We start from the raw sequence: 19875 nt of genomic DNA on the forward strand, positions 1-19875 counted from the left end.
GTGCTTTGAGACATTATGACTACGTGATAAGGCGCTGTATCAAATGGATGGAAAGCAAGGAATATGAATTATTTTATTATTACTTGTAATAAGTAAAATGGCCTTCTGCACATCTCTTGACCCCTCCACTCCACAACTGGTGGCAGTATTTTCAGCCAACACGCCCCGAACTTCTGGAACTTCCTGCCTCAATCCTTCAACCATGACCCCTCTTTGTCCATCTTCAGATCACACCTGAAGATTTTCCTTTTCCATAGTGCCTATGGTCACCTCCCGTTTCTCCCTGGCTCAGCACCAAACTCCACCATTGTTAAGCTCTCTGACTCTACCCTGCATGAAGGGGGCTATAGAAATACAAGTTGTTGTTGTATTTATCCCATTATCTAGTATGGAGTCTCTGAAAGGTCCAGAGTGTGATACACAGAAGATGTGTACTGCTTCTGTACCCAAGATTGACTATTTAGTTATAAAGATGTTCTGGAAAAAAAGGGAAAAATGTTTTGTAAAGAATGATCATAATAAACCTTGCATTTGATATAGCGCCTTATCATGTCATTGAGACGTCTCAAAGCGCTTCACAGAATATACTGTAAAGCGAATAGACTGTATATTTTGTGGGCAAAAGAATCGGTTTAACAGTACATTAAAGTACATCAGCAGTTCATTTCAGAGAAAAACCTGAGAGTTAGAAGCATACTACAGCAGTGCAATACAGCTTCGTCTGCAATCAAGATAATAAAAGGTTAAGCTGCCTGTGTCTCACTTGTCCCTTCCAGCTCTGCTGTCACCCTGCTGGACAGGATGTGTGCCAAGAAGCATCCTGTGATGGTGACCCTGCTCTCACCTCTAACCCCATTGCAATCCACCTTGTCTTTACTGTGGGTTATCAATGCTGCTGTGACCATTGCTCCTCTGACCTCTTCTCCCTCATTTCTCCCAAGCTACAATTATATCATCCAGTGAGCTTTTCCTCCTTGCTGTGTGTTCACTGTGTTAGTGCCATGACACATTACACCACCTCTTACTCGAAATCGCAGGACATTAACTCTGCTATCTACCCCTCTGGCTTCCCTTCACCCTACAGGCTTTTAAATTCCAAATGTTCCCTGAGTTTTGCTGCTGGAACTATCCCATTTTCTCTCCTCCACATTAATGACCTGGACACAAAGGCCCAGTGTAAAAGCAACTGTATTTGAAGGTGACACCAAGTTAGGGATGAACTGTGATCTCACAAACAGTCGATTTGTTTACCGCCATGTCTCACACATGAAGTGAATAGCCAATTTTATTTTCGGGGGGAGGTTGTTGGCCAGGACACCAGGAGAACCTCGCTTGTCTTTCTGAATAGTACCATGGGATCTTCAACCTGAACAGGCAGAGGGCACTTTGGCTAAACATCTCGTCCGAAGCACAGAAATGAAATGCACCCCCAGCACTGCATTGGAATATCAACCAAGACTACGTGAGTTCAAAGACACAACATAATAATAATATTCCTTGCATTTGATACAGCGCTTTTCACGTCGGGAGGACGTCCCAAAGCACTTCACAGAATATACTGTAAAGTGAATTGACTGTATATTTGAGGGCGAACGCGGCAGCCAATTGCGCACAGCAATGTCCCACAAACAGTCGTAGATTGAAAATGACCAATTTATTATTGTTTTTGGTTTTGGAGGGATTATTATTAGGCGTGTGGAGTAAGGAAACTTGCCCAAGGTTTCGCCCTGCCTGGAATTAAACTCAGGTCTCTCGCTTGCAAAGCGAGTGCTCTAACCACTGAGCTACAGGACTCCAACATAGGGCTTGAACTCACAATCTTCTGACTCAGAGGTGAGAGTGCAACCAACTGAGTCAGGCTGACACTGATATATAGAGACAATAAGTGTACAGTGGTGAGTTATAGGTTGGAACCTATTTGAGGTTGTTCTAGCTCTCATATATATATATATATACATATACACAAGGAGTCCTGTAGCTCAGTGGTTAAAGTACTCGCATTGCAAGCGAGAGAGCTGGGTTCGATTCCCAGCAGGGCGAACCCTTGGGCAAGTTTCCTTACTCCACATGCCTCAAGAAAAAGATTAATAAAATTGGTCACTTGAATCCATGTCTGTTTGTGGGACACTGCTGTGCACAATTGGCTGCCGTGTTTCGCCCACAAATATACAATCAATTCACTTTAAAGTATATTCTGTGAAGCACTTTGAGACGACTAGAAGACGTGAAAAGCGCTATATCAAATGCAAGGATTATTATTATTATGCACACATATACATGTATATATCCACACACATCCTACTATCTACCGATATATAGATATATGCATATACATAAATAAACAATGGTCTTCAATGGAGCAACCATTACATAATAGTTGCAACACTTCGTCTTGCACATTTAAGGCAAATAACAAATGTTTGGTGTTGAATTGACAGCAGTAATTCAATCTCAGGATTCATATTCATAAAGCTCTCAAACTTCATTCTCACAGTTTATGGCACCATCAAAGGCCATGGATTGAATTACTGCTTTGCCAGTCACTGCCAGTCATCTATTACTCTATATCCAGAGTGAACAGCAGTTACTGAAGGATTCATTACATAACAAATAACTTTTGCAATTGACTTTAGTATTAGATTTAGAAATTGCACTCGGTCCAGATTTCACATCCACTGAAAAATGGTTTTGTTTGGAAGTCTTGCTGCTGCCAAAGTCAAAGTAAGTAACAGGTGGGAAAAATAATGTTATACACCTTTGTTTGTATCTACAATTTGACAGCGCACAAATCAGCAGCGATGCTAAAGCGAAGGGGGTCTGACAAATTACCATCCCCTCCCCACTGCTTTTAAATTCAGTTCCTTTCCTATTGTCCTGGTCAACAATCTCCCAGATAAATTGGTTTGTGGGACATATGCTCTGCATAAATGGACTGCTATGTGTGCCTATAAATACAGTCACTGCATTTTTTGCAGCAATTACATGTGAAGATATTTATGAAATGGAAGTATCGTCATTATTATTATTTGTGATGTGCAAATATTAGCTGCTTTGAGGTGATTTGATACTTTAGGCACTATGTCAAATGTAAGGATTATTATTGATAATAAAATAGTTTTATTTGATATAATCCCTTATTATATCATTGAGACATCTCACAGCGCTTCACAGAATATATTGTAAAGTGAATTGCCTGTGTATTTTGTGGACGAAACGCAATAGCCAATTGCGCACGACAGTGTCCCACAAACAGTAACAACCGGTTTCCTACTTACTGCTAGGTAAACAGAGGCGTGTGGAGTAAGGAAACTTGCCTGAGGTTTTGCCCCGCCTGGGAATCGAACCCGGGTTCTCTCACTTGCGAGTTGAGTGCTCTAACTACTACGCTACAGGACTCCACACATTCAGTGTTGCTAAATTCTAATGGTGACTATTTTTACAACTGTGTGCTTCTCACTGATGTGAACAGCAGACACACTACGCTCAAACTAACATTGCTCCTCATGCTGCCCGTCGTGCTCACACTCGATGTCACCCTTCACAGGGTGCATTTTATTGACCATATCAATGTCTTTGCTGTCTCTTTTCGTCGCTTGTTCCACATGAAGCTATATATTTTGGCGAACGCCTCCCTCTCCCGCTTTGGTATGATGCTTCAGGGAGAAATATGCTTGATATTTCTGAAACAATATTTGTTGGAAACAAAGGATTCAGCTCAAAGCGAAACAGTCATAAAACGAGGCACAACAAGAGCAGAGGGCCACAACTCACCACTTCAAAGCCTCCCACACTGAAACGTACGATTTTGTCAAATACCATTTGCAGAAGGTATCGCTTTCTAGGAACCTTCTGGGAAATGACAGTCAGTGTGGTAATAAACTAAGAGCCCAGGAATGTGAACCGATGCACTGAGGTAGATCACAATCCTTTCTCAGCTCAGTAAAGAAATCTAAAAGGCGTTCACAAAGTCCTGTTCGCACACAGAAACTTCCCACAAACAGCCATGAGGAGAATGATAAATTTTATCTGGGGGATTGTTGGCTATTAAACTGGGAGAAACTTTGTTCTCTTTTGGAAGAGAGCCTCGGGATCTTTAACGTATTAAACTGAACAGGCAGACAGAGCTCTCACCCGAAGGCCAGCACCTCCGACAGTTCAGTGCTCCCCCAGCACTGCAATGCCGTTTAGGCCTAGACTGTGAGCTGAAGAATTCCTACACGGGGCTTGAACCCACATCCTTCTGAGTCCCGGGAAGCACGAGTGCTTCCAACCTAATCAAGTATGGATAGCAGGCTTCCGGCTGTATTTAAATTGTGTATCAACCCCTACCGTGGATAGCAGATCACTACAAGAGACCAGAGAGGAGAATCAACACATAGAAATGGTTTGACTGCAAATCAAGTGTCAGCCTCGACTGTGTTTGTTCAAAGATTTCAACGTGGGGTTTGAACCCACAACCTTGTGACTCAGAGGTGTGCCTGCTACTGACTGAGCCACTCACTCTGAGAACGTACTCACCACACAACCATTGGAGTCCAGCTTGCGATCAGAGATGCAGCGGAAGTTCCGGCTGCAGCCTCCGTTGTCCTTGGTGCAATCTCGGACCGGGCCAAAGGAGTCGAGCAGAACCTCCAGACTGTCGAAGGAGGCGGAGATCATCGCTTCCTCCCTGAGAGACACAGGAGAGAAAGAGCATGAAACTAGTGATCAGTCATCTCAGGGCAAGGAAAAATGCTCACTTTCACAGTGCCTTACCCTATCATAGTAATACCTTACATTTGGTGTGGAGCCTTTTACTTCAGGAAGACATCGGAAAATGTTTTACAGAACTTACTGTAAAGTGTTCTAACTATAATATGATAATGTAATAATCCTTGCATTTGATGTAGCGCCTTATCACGTCGTTGAAACGTCTCATAGTGCTTCACAGAATGTAAAGTGGACTGACTGTAATTTGTTGGCAGATTGCGCACAGCAGTGTCCCACAAGCAGTCGTGGACCGAATGATCAAATTTTAAAAAAAAATTTGGGGAGGAGGGTTTATTGCCCCCAGATTATTATCTGACTCTCAGGCGACAGGGTTACTGACTGAGCCAGGCTGGCACCACCTCCAGAACAGTCTCCTCGCGAGAAGGTCACTGATGTCCATGAAATCGCACCAAGGTATGAATCATTGCCTTCCGCAGATGAAGGAGAAGACATACAATTAGGAGGTTTGCAAAACGCTAGGGCTGAGACAGAGACAAATGCGTGGCACTAAAATGAGCAACGCTTGCACCCAGCTAGTTGAACAGCAATAATAAAGACTCTTGAACCACAGTGGCCATGAGAATTAACAGGAAGCAAGCACACCAATAGCCTGATGCTAAGCCCCATCAGATACAGAGCAACATTCTGCCCTGAAATGTCAGTGTTTTATAGCGTCTGTGTCATTTACTGTAACTTGGGGAGATATTTCTGATTGTGCCGTTCACAAATCTTTGTCAGAAGAATCAGCGGGGTTAGCTGCAGGCTGATAAGGAGATTTTCATGCCTTTTACACACAAAGGTGAAGTCAGATTGAATCAAATCTCATTTCCTGTGGGAGATGGTAACATTGAATGCAACTACATTGCCAGTGTGCTAAGGCTTGACTTTCAAGTGCGTATATTCTCGCAGCAATTTAACACTGTTACATGGCACTGGACAATCGAGATGGGTTGATGAGTCCAGTGCACTATTTTTATATGGCTAAATACATACTCTGAGGTCCCACAAGCCTTGGCTCTTGTCAACCTGTATCTAAAATACTCTGGAATCAGGGAAGCAAAGTTTATCCCTCCAAGGAGAGAGTGTGCATTCCATTCCAGACACGTGGAAATTTCCATCAGTTGCATTTATGTGGAATTCTCAGTCTGGTTTGGCTACTCCTAAGCACGCTGTTGGGTTTCTGTATGTGTCAGACACGCGGCTGACCAAATAATAAAACCTCTGCATCCTATTAAAGATTGTACCTCTCCAGACAAACATCACAATGACAGCCTAAATCTGTCCCCAAGATCTCTCGCTCTGAATTTCTCAACGTTGGCTTTCTCAGCCTCAATGCAAATAGCAATGGATAAGATTAAGCATTCATTGGCAACAGCAGCCATGAGAGGAGACATCAGGACTTCAGTGCACACATCATCCTAATGGCTTAATGCAGTCCTATGAAAATTCAATTGGATACTGTAGCTAAATTGGCCAGTGTTGCTTCAAAGGATGCTTCACAGGATAGTTCTGGGGAAATGGTACAAGACTGAGTGGCACTCGACAGCAATGTAGGAGAGGAAAATGACAAAGACTTTCAGTGGAGGAGGGGAGACAGAGAGAAAGGAGATACTGCAAGGAAGAGCAATGAAATTGCTCCATCACTGTTAAGTGCTCCGAGACACCGCCCTGTGTGGAGGCGCTATATAAATGCAAGTTGTTACTGTTGAAATAAAGAAACCCAAAAAGTAACAACCTTTACATTTGACATTGCACGTTTTATGACAGGGTGCCGTCTCACAACACTTCACGGGATTTAACTGGAACGCGTAGTGAGTGACTGGGAATTTTTGTAGACCTGGGATGGGTTTCGGCAAGTGTCAAGACACCCGGCTGAACAAAGCAAACCTATAAATGGACATCGAGCAATCCAGAGGAAATAGTGCACTGTCAGCTATGGCTGTAGAATGGGTGGCAGGAAGGAGAGGGGATTTTAGCACCTTGGGAAAGGTGCTATACAAATGTAATCTTAATAATAATAATTGTAATCTTGTTGTTGTTAGAGACACAAAGGGGTAGATTCTTTAAATTCTGACACCATATTACAGGGCTAATAAATCCTATAACTAATAGTCAATAAAATACAAACAGAAAATACTCTAAAGGGTGGGTGATCTGGACGGATGAGATCAGATGGGCCAAGGGGCCATCTTCATCGAAACCCATCTTGTGGAATTAAATGAAAGGATTTGGTAAAAATATATTATTTAAGGAGGCAATAGGTAGGCATTTCACACAGGAATAGGTCTGTAATATGCCCAGTGTCTTGTCATTTCATAAAGCACTTTCAGGAAACGAACAACAACAACAAATTACTTTTAGATAGAGCTTTTCACATCCGGGAGAACGTTGGGAGAAGGCGCTGGTGATTACTGGTCTGGGGGAGATTTGCTTTGTGTTACAGGCCAATAAGAGGAGAAACCCACACTACATTTCAACGCCTATTCAGTGGATTGAAATATATCTAATTTCCATATCTATTATCTTTCTTCCTCATAGAGTGGAACGATAGACAGAGAAAAGGAATCTAATTAATCAGAACTGACATGCACATATCGTAATTTCCTACACTTCCCAACTTACACATGACCTGCTGTTTTTACTGTCTATTTTCATTATTATTGTATGGCTTTACTCAAGCAAATTGCAAAACCCAAACAAATTATGTGTGTGTGTATGTGTGCGTGTGTGTGCGGGTGAAGATATGTGTATGTGTGAATGTTTCTGTGCATGTGTGTATATGTTCACATGCACGTGTGTGTGTATGTGCAGGTGTGTGTGTATCTATTTTGTATGTGCAAGTGTATGCATATGCATACATGTGTGTGTGTATGAATGCACGTGCATCAAAGGCATGTAGATGTATGTTGAAGTGTAGTTTTAGAAAAATACAAATCCAAGGATTATTTTTGTATGTGTGTGTTTGGTCACACGCGTGCTGAATAGGTATATGTGTGCAGGTATCTGCATGCGTGTGTAAGGTATGTGTTTGGGTAAACAAAAAAGCAAAAAAAAAATAATGACTGCCTTAATTCTCACAGGTCCTTTGCAGTTGGAAAAATTAGGAAAAGGTTCCAAATGAAAATCTCCTCCCAGTCTGAACTGAAACAACTGGAGGTGAGAAGGGTTTGGTGCTCAACTACAAGGTGGCTATTGAGGCTTGATGTTTAGACGTGTTCAAAAGGAAACTGGATAATAATAATAATAAAAATAATCATCTTTACATTTGATATAGCACCTTATCACATCGTTGAGACATCTCAAAGCGCTTCACAGGATATATTGTGAAGTGAATTGACTGTATTTTGTGATAAGCATCTGAGCAATTAAAAACATTCAGGAATTTGGGGGAAAGAGATGGAAAGCGGGAATACAAGCCTCTATTGCTGAGGAAGATTTCTAAATTGCTCTCTCCACAGAGAAGAAGCCTTGAGCTGGGGCACGAAATATGAGGTTCAAATATTCAAAACCAAAAATTTAAAATGGGGATTTTTTTAGATGTATAAAAAGAGAGAAAAACGCTAAAACAAAAATAAACTTAAAAAACTATATGGGTCTCTCGATCCACGACTGTTTGTGGGACACTGCTGTGCGCAATTGGCTGCCGCGTTTTGCCCACAAAATATACAGTCAAATGAACTTTACAGTATATTCTGTGAAGCGCTTTGAGATGTCTTGAAGACGTGATAAGACACTGTATCAGATGCAAGGATTATTATTATTAAAACAATGGAGATGAAGTGCTGCTTTCCGGCAATGCACGGGTTAATTTCCGAATGCTTGCTGTTAGGGCTTGGAGCTGTGAGGGGTGGGGGTGGGGTGTGGGGGGGAGGTGAGGGGAGGAATGAAAGGAATATTACAGCTCATCTTTCACGCACCATTCCACAACTTTGGCTTTAAGGTATCGTTTAACCTTTGGAGACTGAAGGTATCAGTCACAGTCTGACACGCGCTGCCTCTGCCTGGAGCCGTGCAAAGAGATCAATTACAGACTGGCACATGGTTCTATAAGTATTCCATTCTGACTTTACAGGCCATTTACTCCATTTGTTGAACTTTTTAAGTCAAGCCGTCTCCTTTTTGTGTTGCCATTTGTGTTCATTCAAGATGCATCTTTAGCATACAGGAGAGATGTACACCACCAACAATGATACAATACAAATGTGGGCGTTTCGTCCACCAAATATACAGTCAATCTACTTTGCAGTCTATTCTGTGAAGCGCTTTGAGCTGACATGATAAGACGCTATAATTTAATGTGAGGATTATTATTGCGTATTCTATACATTTACATTCACATATTACATTCATTTCACATTGGGAGGGGTTTAATCCCCAGGCGTTAAACAAAACTGGTTTAGCACCTGAGCTGGGGGTAGGAGTGAAGAGGCATGGGGAGGGCAAAGATGACCGCAGAGCAAATCTTTGCATTTCATTTGGCTCCTTTGATGTTTAGAAGATGCCTTAAAAGAACTTAACAAAACGTACTGTGAAGTGTAGTATTTTGTAGGTGAATGCAGCAGTCAATTTGCTCAGAGAAATGTCCCATAAACAGGCAAACCCTGTGACTGGAGCGCATTGATTTGATATAACAACAACAACAAATTACATTTGTATAGCACCGTGGTCAGGAGGATGCCCCAAGGCGCTGGACAGTCAGTGATCCACACCCAAGCTAGTGCTTGGGATCAGGAGGGCTGGAGGGCGAGGAAAGTAGGGGTACGAGGGTGACCGAAGGGACGGTCAAAGAGGAGGGTCTTGAGATGGGTCTTGAAGGAGGCAAGGGAGGGGGCAAGGTGGAGGGACTGTGGGATGGAATTCCAGAGGGTGCGGGCAGAGTGGCTGAAGGCCCGTCTGCCAATGGTGGGGCAGGCAAGGCGGGAGAATGTGAAGCAGGCCGGAGCCCGCTGAGCAGAGGGAGCGGACAAGTTGGTAGAGGTTTAGGAGGTCACAGAGGTAGGGGGGAGCAAGGCCGTGGAGGGCTTTGAAAATGAGTACCAGGATCTTGAACTGTATCCTCTGAGTGATAGTTAGCAAATGATCAAATGAGGAGATTTGGAGAATATTTTTCGCACACAGTGTGGTTAGGATATGAAATACCCTGCCAGGAGCGGTGGTTGACATAGAATCCATATTGGCTTTCAAAAGGAAAGTAGATCAATACCTAAAAAGAAGCAAACTACAGGAGTATTGGGAAAGGGCTGGTAAATGGAACTGAAAGGATTGCTCTTAAAAGAGCCAGCACAGATATGATGGACCGATTGGCCTTCTTCTGTGCTGTAAATTTCTATGATCAATTATATCAGGGAACCTTGAGATAGAAACTCTTCAGACAGTGTCATGGGATCATTAACGTCCAATTGAAACATGGGCAGATATCTCATCCAAAGGACGGCACCTTTGACAGTGCAACGCTGGCAGATGTACTGTATTGTTGGAGGTATAACCTTCAGATGAGATGTTAAACCGAGGTCCCGTCTGCTGTTTAGGTGATCCCATCCCATGAAGAGAAAAGGTACAGTCATTTTTCCCGGTGTCCTGGCCAACAATCCCCACCCCATTCATTCACTTCACAGCTGTTTTCGGGCTAATGCTGTGTGCAAACTAGCTGCCACGTTTGCCCACGAGATACACAGTCACTGCACTTTGCAGTGCATCATGTGAAGCACTGTGAGACATCCTCCCAATGTGAGAGGCACAAGAGTATAGCAAATGTAAGGATTTCATTTTTTCCCCACCTGACAAGCATTTAATCACTCCACGTTTTCAATCCCACAGGGGGTTGGTGGGGGGTAGCTGTGGGTTGTTGGGCTGCCTGAACTTGCTTAATTGATCGCTCAGTTAAGGTTAAATGAGTTCAATTTACTGGCTGATTAAGTCCTTCAACTCCAACCTGACATTTCAAGCTGTCTCTGGCCTTTAAAATACTTTTGCGAACCGGCGTCAAGAGTTTGAAGGGTGTGGGAGAAGGGGTAAGAGAAGAGGAAATAAATGAACAATTTGTCGTTCATTTCTTGTGGCGGAAACAAAAGTCAAGAGTTCACACAACGAGAACGGAGGTTGAAGCCACTTCATGAACGAGTGATGAATGAGGACAATCTCCATTGCAGGCCACACGTGATGCAGAGACAATTGATTTCCGATTTGCTTAATGGAGATTCTTGAATAAGAAATAAAAGGCTTCATTGATGCACTGGAGCTCACTAGAGCCTATCCTGAGTCTCAGATCCTGACAGGCTGCTCTTCCCTGGGCATTCAAACCATTTTAAACAGGACCAGACCCCCTCAACCCAACATTCCTTTTCTTTACCTCTCAGAGGATAGAATTCAAAATCCTCGTCCTCATTTTCAAGGCCCTCCACGGCCTTGCCCCCTCCTATATCTCTGATCCGTGGACCCCCTATCAACCTGTCCACTCCCTCCGCTCAGCAGGCTCTGGCTCCATGTCTCATGCCCGACCTGCCCTACCATTGGCGGCCGGACTTTCAGCTTCTCTGCCGGCACCCTTTGGAATTCCATCCCACAATGCCTTTGCCTTTCTCCCTCCTTTGCCTCCTTCAAGGCAGGACTCAAACCCTCCTTTCCAATTGTACCTTCAGCTGCCTTCCTACATCTCTGCCCTCCCTCACCCCAACCCTGCCCCCACCACTCTCGGGTCGTGAACCCCAACTGTTCAGTGCCTTGGGAGACGTCCTCTCAACGTGAAAGATGCTTTACAAATTGTTGTTGTTCTTGTCATGGCAGTGTACGGAACATTGCAGTGTGCAAATTGGCTACCGTATTTGCCTACAAAATAAGAGTCACTGCACTGTAAAATCCTGTGAAGCGCTTTTGAGATGTTGACGACATGATGAGGCGCTGTATCCAATTGCTGTGTGCCACATTTGCCTACAAATACACAGTCACTACACTTGACAGTAAGGTATGGAAAGCAGATACAGAAAGAAATCAAAAAAGGCTATTGGAATGTTGGCCTTTATCTCAGGCGGGGTGGAACGCAAAAGGAAGTGGAAGAGGAAGTGATGCTTCAGTTGTACAGGGCCTTGGTCAGACCTCATCTACGTTCAGTTCTGGGCATCACACCTGAGACAGAATGTATTGGCCTTGGAGGGGGTGCAGCACAGATTCACCGGAATGATACAGGGAATCAAAGGTTTAAATTACGAGGATAGACTGCATAAATTTGGTTTGCATTCCCTTGAGTTAAGAAGGCTGAGGGGTAATCTAATCGAGATGTTTAAATGATAAAGGGATTCGATAGAGTTGATACAGAGAAACTATTTCCTCTGGTGAGGGAATCCAGAATCTTAAAATTAGAGCCAGGCCATTTAGGAGTGAAATCAGGAAGCACCTTTTCACACAAAGGGTAATGGTAATGGAAATCTGGACCTCTCTCCCTCAAAAGGCTGTGGAAGTTGGATCCATTGGAATTTTCAAGACTGAAGTCGATAGATATTTGTCACCTCAGAGTATCAAGGGATATGGAGAAAGGGTGTGTAAATGGAGTTGAGGCACAGATCAGTGTTCCATAGTTTCAGCCACTACATCCTGAAATTCTGGAACTCTCTTCTTCTCCGCCTTGCCCTTTCATTCCCTATCTTCAGATCGCACCTGAAGACCTTCCTCTTCGACTGTGCCTACGGTCACCTCTCTCCCCCCGGCTCAGGATCATGCTCCGCCACTATCAAGCACTGGAACGCTACTCTGCATGTGGTGTTGGGGGGTGGGGGTTGGAGGGGGGCAATATAAATGCAAGTCGTTGCTGTTGATCTAACAGAATGGTGAAACAAGCCTGAGGGGCTGAATGGCCTCCACTTGTGCCTATATTCCGACTTTCCTAATTATCATGAAGTGCTTCGAGACATTATTGTGATTTGATAGGTAGTTTATCAAATACAAAGATGGTTGTTTGTATTCACAAGGAAGCATGCTCCACGCAGAGAGAAGTCTGTGTGGGGTGGGGGGTGTGTGGAGTGGGGGCTGGGTCACCTGAACGTGGTGAGCGAGTGAAACTAGTCTCCCCTGGTGCGGAGCTTGTGAAATTGCAGCCTCGGAATAGGAAACCAAACCCATGTTAACTTGCACCCTGTGGGGAGCGACGCTGGGAGCTATCATTAGTGGTGAGAAGGACATCTGCCTTTATGATGATGCTGCTGTCTGCTCAACAACTGTAGATGGTGGGGAGCAAGACAGTGAGGTGAGGAGCGTGATCTTCAGGGATCTCCTGGTAACATATGAAGGCTTCAAGTGTGTCTCTATGTTTCTCTCCTTGCCGTTGTGTAGGGATGCCTTGTACAGCTCCAAACCTCTTCCCACCTCCACCCCACCCCCTCTCCTCCGAGAGGCTTCTTTCACACTCCTTGAGCAGGTTGCTTCACTCTGTTGTGGCTAAATCGATACAACAGAAAATATTGAACTGAGTCTGCAGCCTGGCACAGGTGGGACTGATCGAAGTACAGTGTGCTGAGTGTCAGCCTGGTACAGTGGTAGCGCTCTTGTCTCCACATCAGAAGCTTGTGGGTTCAAGCCTCTCATCGGAATCATATCGTCTAAGATGACTTTCTAGTGCAGCGCTTGGTGTGTGTTGCATTGTCCATTGTCGGAGGAGCCGTCCTTTCGATGAGACATTAAACCGGTCCCGTCTGCCTGTTTCGGTGGACATTAAAGATGTTGGATAAAGAGAAGGGAGTTTCTCTCTCTCCGTGTCCTGGCCAGCAATGCCCCCAATAAAATTGGTCACTTGTTTCATGGCTGTTTGCGCGACATTACTATGCACAATTGGACTGCCATGTTCGCATGCAAATACAGTCACTCCATTTCACAGTAAATCTTGTGCAACACTTTGACACAAATGTAAGCATTATTATTCAATATTATTATTATTATCATCTGTAGCCGAGCCTCTCAGTAGCTGACCCCAGTGCACGTCTCTCCAGAGGTCACAGCCTGGACACTTACCATGTGCCTGAGCCCTTCCCCAAGTAACTTGATCTCGTACCTCTTAAGCCACAGTCACAATCAGATGTGAATGCGAGTCCCGTAGCGTAGTGGTTAGCGCGCTCGTCTTGCAAGCGAGAGGACCTGGGTTTGATTCCTGGGCAGGTGAAACCTTAGGCGAGTTTCTTTTACTCCACATGATTCTGTTCAGCTAGCGGTAAATGGGACTTCCAATTGCTATTCAATTGGCGGATCGCTTTCTGGGGGTAATAATCCCTCCCCAAAACAATTTGATCACTCGATCCATGAGCGCGAGTGGCTGTCCTATTTGGCCCACGAAATATACCGTCAATTCACTTTACAGTATATTTTGTGAAGCCCTGTGAGACTTTTCAACGACATGACAAGACGCTTCCTCAAATGTGATTATTATTATTATTATTGTTATTATTATTATTACCAAACCAGGCAGGGCAAACATTTAAACTCAGTGATTACACACTTAAGAGTTAATCACCCTTGATTTCTGTGGGGATTAGAACTCATTCTTCCTATTACGACGACTTGCATTTAAACAGTGGCCTTTACAAAGAATAAGGTCTGACAATGACAGGGATGGACGTTGAGCAGGGGGCGATAGTTAGAGGGGTTAACTGGGGGGATGTCCATGGGGGAACTTGAAGAGATAGATTCTCAACAACATCAACAAATTGCATTTATATAACGCCTTACACATCAGGAGGGTGTCCCAAAGCACTGGAGAGTCAAGGGTTTGTACCTGAGCCAGGGGTTTGGATTTGGGAAGGGGTGGGGGCAACGGGTGGGTTAGTGGAAAGATGACCGAAAGCACAGTCAAAGAGGAAGGGTCTTGAAGAGGCGAGATTTGAAGACAGAGAGAGAGAGGAGGGGGAGAGAACTGGAAGGGACGAGGGAGGGAGTTCCAGAGGGTTGAGGCATAGAGCTAGCCTGACCCTGAATTCCTTTTTAGCGTTTTATCTCTGACATGTTTTCACAAGCTGGGAAGAGTCCAAATGAAATACTGAAGGTCTCCTTATCCAGAAGAGCCCCCAGTGCACTCGGCACAGCTGTAGCAGCTGCTGTAAACTCCACAAGGGAGTCTTCAAGAACTTATTGGCCGAATGTGGGGAAATAGCCAAATTGAGTGCTGAATGTTAGAATCCCAGGGTGCAAACATCTCCCCGCAATCTGAATAAATAATGGCACAAGTGCACACGTCGCAGCACTTTGTTACTGAGCTCATTCCTGCCTTTGTCCCCGTTCTGTCTGTGTAAGTTTTCTGACTCACACGGAACTGCTGGCCAACCGAGAGGGAAAGACTGCCAACGGCAAGTCGTTTCTGCTCTCACAAGCCCGTCACCCTTTTTAGAATAGAGGAGTGAAAGGCTTCTTCCCCACACCCCACCACTGTGAGAATAATGTACTAAATACATTGTGTTCTTGAAACTGCGAGGTAACCTCTACACTGCTGTTGTTGGCGTAGAGAAGCCACTCGCGCGCTTGTGTGAGTGTGTCCTGGAGCGAGTCTGTTCACACTGACCTACATGGTGACCTGGAGCTGGACACTTGCCTAGACTGTACATACTGTGCTCTGCACTCCCTTCTCTTACTATCTCAGTATCTCAGTTTAATGTCTCCTCTTAAGAACTCTGGGGCGCCACATAAATGCATGTTGTTATTGTTATCTGTGTACGCCGCCCGCAACTGGAAATGTCCCTGCGTCTGGAATCTGTACACACTCTCTTCCCCGGAGGGATTCTGCTTACCTAATTCCGGAGAGTATTAGACACAGGTTGGCGAGAGCCAAGGCTGGGGGACTCCTGGGTACATGTTGAAATTTAACCAGCTGAAACCGCATAGCTTAATAATAAGCCTTGCATTTGATATCATGTGTTATGATGTCGGTGAGACCATCTCAAAGCTCTTCACAGAATATGCTGTAAAGTATTCTGGAACATCTCATCCGAAGGACAGCACCTCTGACAACGCAAACACAGCCCCCCAGCACTGCAATGGAGTGACATGCGATTCCAAATCCCAATGTGGGGCTTGAACCCGCAACCTTCTTATGCGGAGTCGAGAGTGCTAGCACTTGCGCCAGGCTGACACAAGCTTGGCATTGAACAGTCTGTCAAGATTCCTGCTGCTTGTTCTGAGTGGTAAGAGTCACTGCCCCCTGTGACTCCAGTTGACCCATGGCTGTGTTGTGCTGCTGGTATGTGGGCCTGTGTCTCGAGCTTATATTTTAGCTTGGGCTAAACAAATAAAGACAAGTGGTAAACAAATTTATACAAAGAAATCAAGCTCCTGTACAATGATGGCACCACGTTCCCTTTCAAGCAGATTGCCGTGAAGCTTTCCTTCATTAGGAATCTATTTTTTTAACAGGATCAAAGGAGGCCGTTTGTTTTCAATGTGCGAGCTGAAAAGCAGAGCTCGATGCAGATTTGATCAGCCCTGCACTGTCAGAGCAGACAGATTAAAGGGCTTCTTTGTGTTCTCTGAACATCTCCGTCTTTGTAGTACTGCACTCTCGCATCAGCTGTGACCCTTCTGCCCCTCGTGCTTTTATCTCCTTTGAAAGCTATTACTATTACATTGTAAAGTTAATGTCGGGAAAGTGACTTGGAAATGAAGTGCGTACGGGGATGCAATTCAAAATCGCACCAAAGTGGTTTCTGCTCTCACATGGGGGAAGGGAGACATTTGGTCATGGTGTTGGGTGGGTGGGGGGGAGCAATACCTCCTTCTTGTTTTCAATAGTGATAATAATAATAATCCTTACATTTAAGCGCCTTATCACGTCTCCAAATCGTCTCAAAGCGCTTTGCGCAATATACTGTAAAGTGAATTGGCTTAAAATTTTGTAGAAGAAACCAGCAGCAATTGTGCATAGGAACAGTCGTGGATTGAGTGGATTTTATTTTTGAGCGAGTATTACTCCCCGGAAATCAATCCGTCAATCAACTAACAACCGGTTCCTACTTACTGCTAGGTAAACGGAGGCGTGTGGAGTAAGGAAACTTGCCTAAGGTTTCGCCTTGTCCAGGAATTGAACCCAGATCCTCTCGCTTGCGAGGCAAGTGCTCTAACCAATACTCTGCAGCCCAGGGGAACTTCACCATCCACAAAAGCACAATTGTCAATAAAATCCCAGTGAGACGCTTGCATTCCTGCCCTTTATTTTCAATATCGGTATTTGCTGGGTCTCAACCAAGGGATTATGTTTTGGACTCCGAAAGGAAAAAAACGCTGGCGATGATATCCACTTAAGGTTAAGAAGGCATTTCATAAACAGAATGAGCGATGCAAAAGGTGATTGATTTCAAATTCAGTTGCGAGAGTGACCGCAGAACTCACTTGTGAAGTGAAACTCAATTATCTCTATTGCCTATTATCCCTCGTATATTCCATCAAGCTCCGCGTTTTTGAACGGCTTCCGTCAACAGCCCCGGCTCCGCACGCTTTCACTAACGGCACTTTAAACTTTAATCAATTCTAATAAAATCCTGACTGGAACACTTTGCAGAGATAGTTTTTAAAAAGATGTACGAGTGAGTCATCCGGAATGAGCATGAGCACCATAAAGCCGGAAGGATTGCAGTCTGTTCACCTAATCGTGTGTTGGGTTGCATCTCAAGGGCATTGGACTGGAATCAGAAACGTGTGGGTGGGGAGGCCACATTTGCAACGTTGGGTGCAGATTTGCCTTCAAGGTGATGCACGACTGTAATTTACACGGCGCCTTTCATGATAATAAAACGTGCATTTGATATAGCGCCTTATCACATCATTGAGACGTCTCAAGCGCTTCACAGTATATATTGTAAAGTGAATTGACTGTATTATGTAGGCGAAACAAGGCAGCCAATTGCGCACAACAGTGTCATACAAATAGTCGTGGATTAAGTGATCAAATTATTATTTTCTATTTTTTTGGAGGGATTATTACCCCCAGAAAGTGATCTGCCATTCGACAAACAATCGGTTTCCTGTTTCTGCTAGAGAGGTGTGTAGAGAGCTTCAAAGAGTTTTACACAAGTGAACTGGATCCTGAGCTGGCAGGGCGGGGGAGGAGGGAAAGCTGACTGAAATCGCAGCACAAAAGAGACCATCTTAAGGACGGGCTTTAGAAGGTGGAAAGAAAAGGGTGAGGTGGAGTGTTTCTGGGATGGAGATCCCGAGGCGGGGTGGGTGGTGGGGGGAACAAATCAGGCAAAGGATATGAAGCAGACACAATAATAATAATCCTTGCATTTGATCTTGCTCTTATAAAGTCAAAATGTCTCAAAGCGCTTCACAGATGCATTGTAAAGTCCAGTGACTCTATGTGTAGGTGAACATGGCAGCCAGTTTGTGCACAGCAATGTCCCACAAATAGCTATGGGGTGAGTGACAAATTTTTAATTTGGGGAGGATTGTTGGCTAGGACACCTGGAGAAACTCCCTTTTTGAATAGTGCCACAGGATCTTTAACATCCATCTGATCAGGCAGACAGGGCCTTGGTTTAATGTCTCGCTCTAAAAGAGATCGATAGAACTTGTTTTCATCAGGGAGAAGAAAATCTGAGAGCAGACAGGATCCTGCTTTTTTACAAGAGACTGAGAGGAATGAATAATGTAGACTGAAGGTTAGTTTCGTTGAGCACAGAGAGAAAATAAATTTAAGAAAACTCAAACAAAGAAACCTTTCTCTCAAAATGTTGTGGGTAAATTAAATCGCTAGACAGCCGGAACAACTAATGTCTTGTCGATTAACAATTTAAACAGGATTAAAATTTGTTACAAACGGAACCCAAAGGTTACAAGGATAAGTATGATGTTGAATGTCATTCAGAACGCAAATTAATCCTGATCTGAGCACAACAGCACTGGTGATTATATATGCTATGATAGGAATATAGGAACAGGAGGAGGCCATTCAACCCATCCAGCCAGTTCCAAAACTTTATATTAGTCTTTTGCAGATCTTCCAATCCCAATGACCATCCCTTTAGCACACTCATAAAAAGCTCTACTATCCAAATATCTGGTATCCTGTTTGTCCCTCGTCTCCTCTGTTCCATCATCGGTGGCTGCCCTTTCAGCCACTATCCCCCAAAACTCTGGAACACTCTCCCTCAATCCCTCCTTCCTCATCATCAGATCACGCCTGAAGATCTTCTTCTTCGACCTTGCTTATGGTCACCTCCCTCCCGATTGGCATCGTGCTCCACCATTGTCAAGCGGTCTAAGACACTACCCTGCATAAGAGATGATATATAAATGCAAGTTGTTGTATCTGTGTGTCTCTCTCTCTCAAACATCACTATTGATGCAAGGCAATCTTGGCTTTGTAAGGGCAAACTGTGTTGAACCGTTCTTCAGGAGGTCTTGTGAATTGGGTAGAAAGCACAGATTTCACAAACAGATTGGCAATTTCTTTTTAAGTTCCTGCTAAAATATGTTGACAGTCGTAGATGTGAGTTATCTCCGTGTTGAGGTGGGTTCCAAACTCAACGACAGTTTGGCTCAACCTCCAGTATTTTGTCTCCAGGCTAAGAGGTTGTGGGTTTGAGGATTGTAGCTTCCAATCAATCAGTTTGCAGTACGATCAATCTCGTTGTCCTTTGGATGAGACTTTTAAATCAAGGTTTCATCTGTCTGTCATTGTGGCTTAATTGGATGTCAAATATGGTGCTATTTTGAAGAGGAGGGAATTGTTCCAGTGTTCTGGCCAACATAACTCCCTCATCCAATTCCCACAAATAAGATTAATTTGGGTAATTCATCTCATTGATGGTTGCGGGCATTGCTGGCACTGATCAGCTGCTGCACTTGCCTGCGTGGGAACAGCTTCCAACTTATCGTTGGAAACCAACTTGTTCTTCTTAAATTGTACTGCAACTCCCCAGAAGGCAGCAAGTAATGGGAAAGTGCACGTCTGAGCACAAAGCAACTTATTTTATTTCAAACATTTTTGGAGTTGAAATTCCACGCTAGGTCGGTGCTGTATTTCGGGTGAGACGTTAAACCGAGGTCCCGTCTGGTTGTCCAGGTAGATGTTAAAAATCCCACAATACAACTCAAAAAGAGAAGGGAGTTACTTTCTCCTGGTGTCCTGGCCAACAATTCTCCTCCCTTCCCACATAT

At 44.2% G+C, this 19875-nt stretch overlaps 1 protein-coding gene across 1 annotated transcript in view; it reads right to left on the bottom strand.

The window, feature by feature from the left end:
- The window catches only part of astn1 (astrotactin 1), a 620426-nt gene that overhangs the window by 231827 nt on the left and 368724 nt on the right, over nt 1–19875 (bottom strand). Inside the window, 1 exon segment of the mRNA XM_042334960.1 lies at nt 4519–4669. Within this exon segment, the coding sequence (XP_042190894.1) occupies nt 4519–4669 (151 nt within the window).

This window comes from Callorhinchus milii, unplaced genomic scaffold (assembly GCF_018977255.1).
Source record: "Callorhinchus milii isolate IMCB2004 unplaced genomic scaffold, IMCB_Cmil_1.0 Scaffold5, whole genome shotgun sequence".
Lineage (NCBI taxonomy): Eukaryota > Metazoa > Chordata > Chondrichthyes > Chimaeriformes > Callorhinchidae > Callorhinchus > Callorhinchus milii.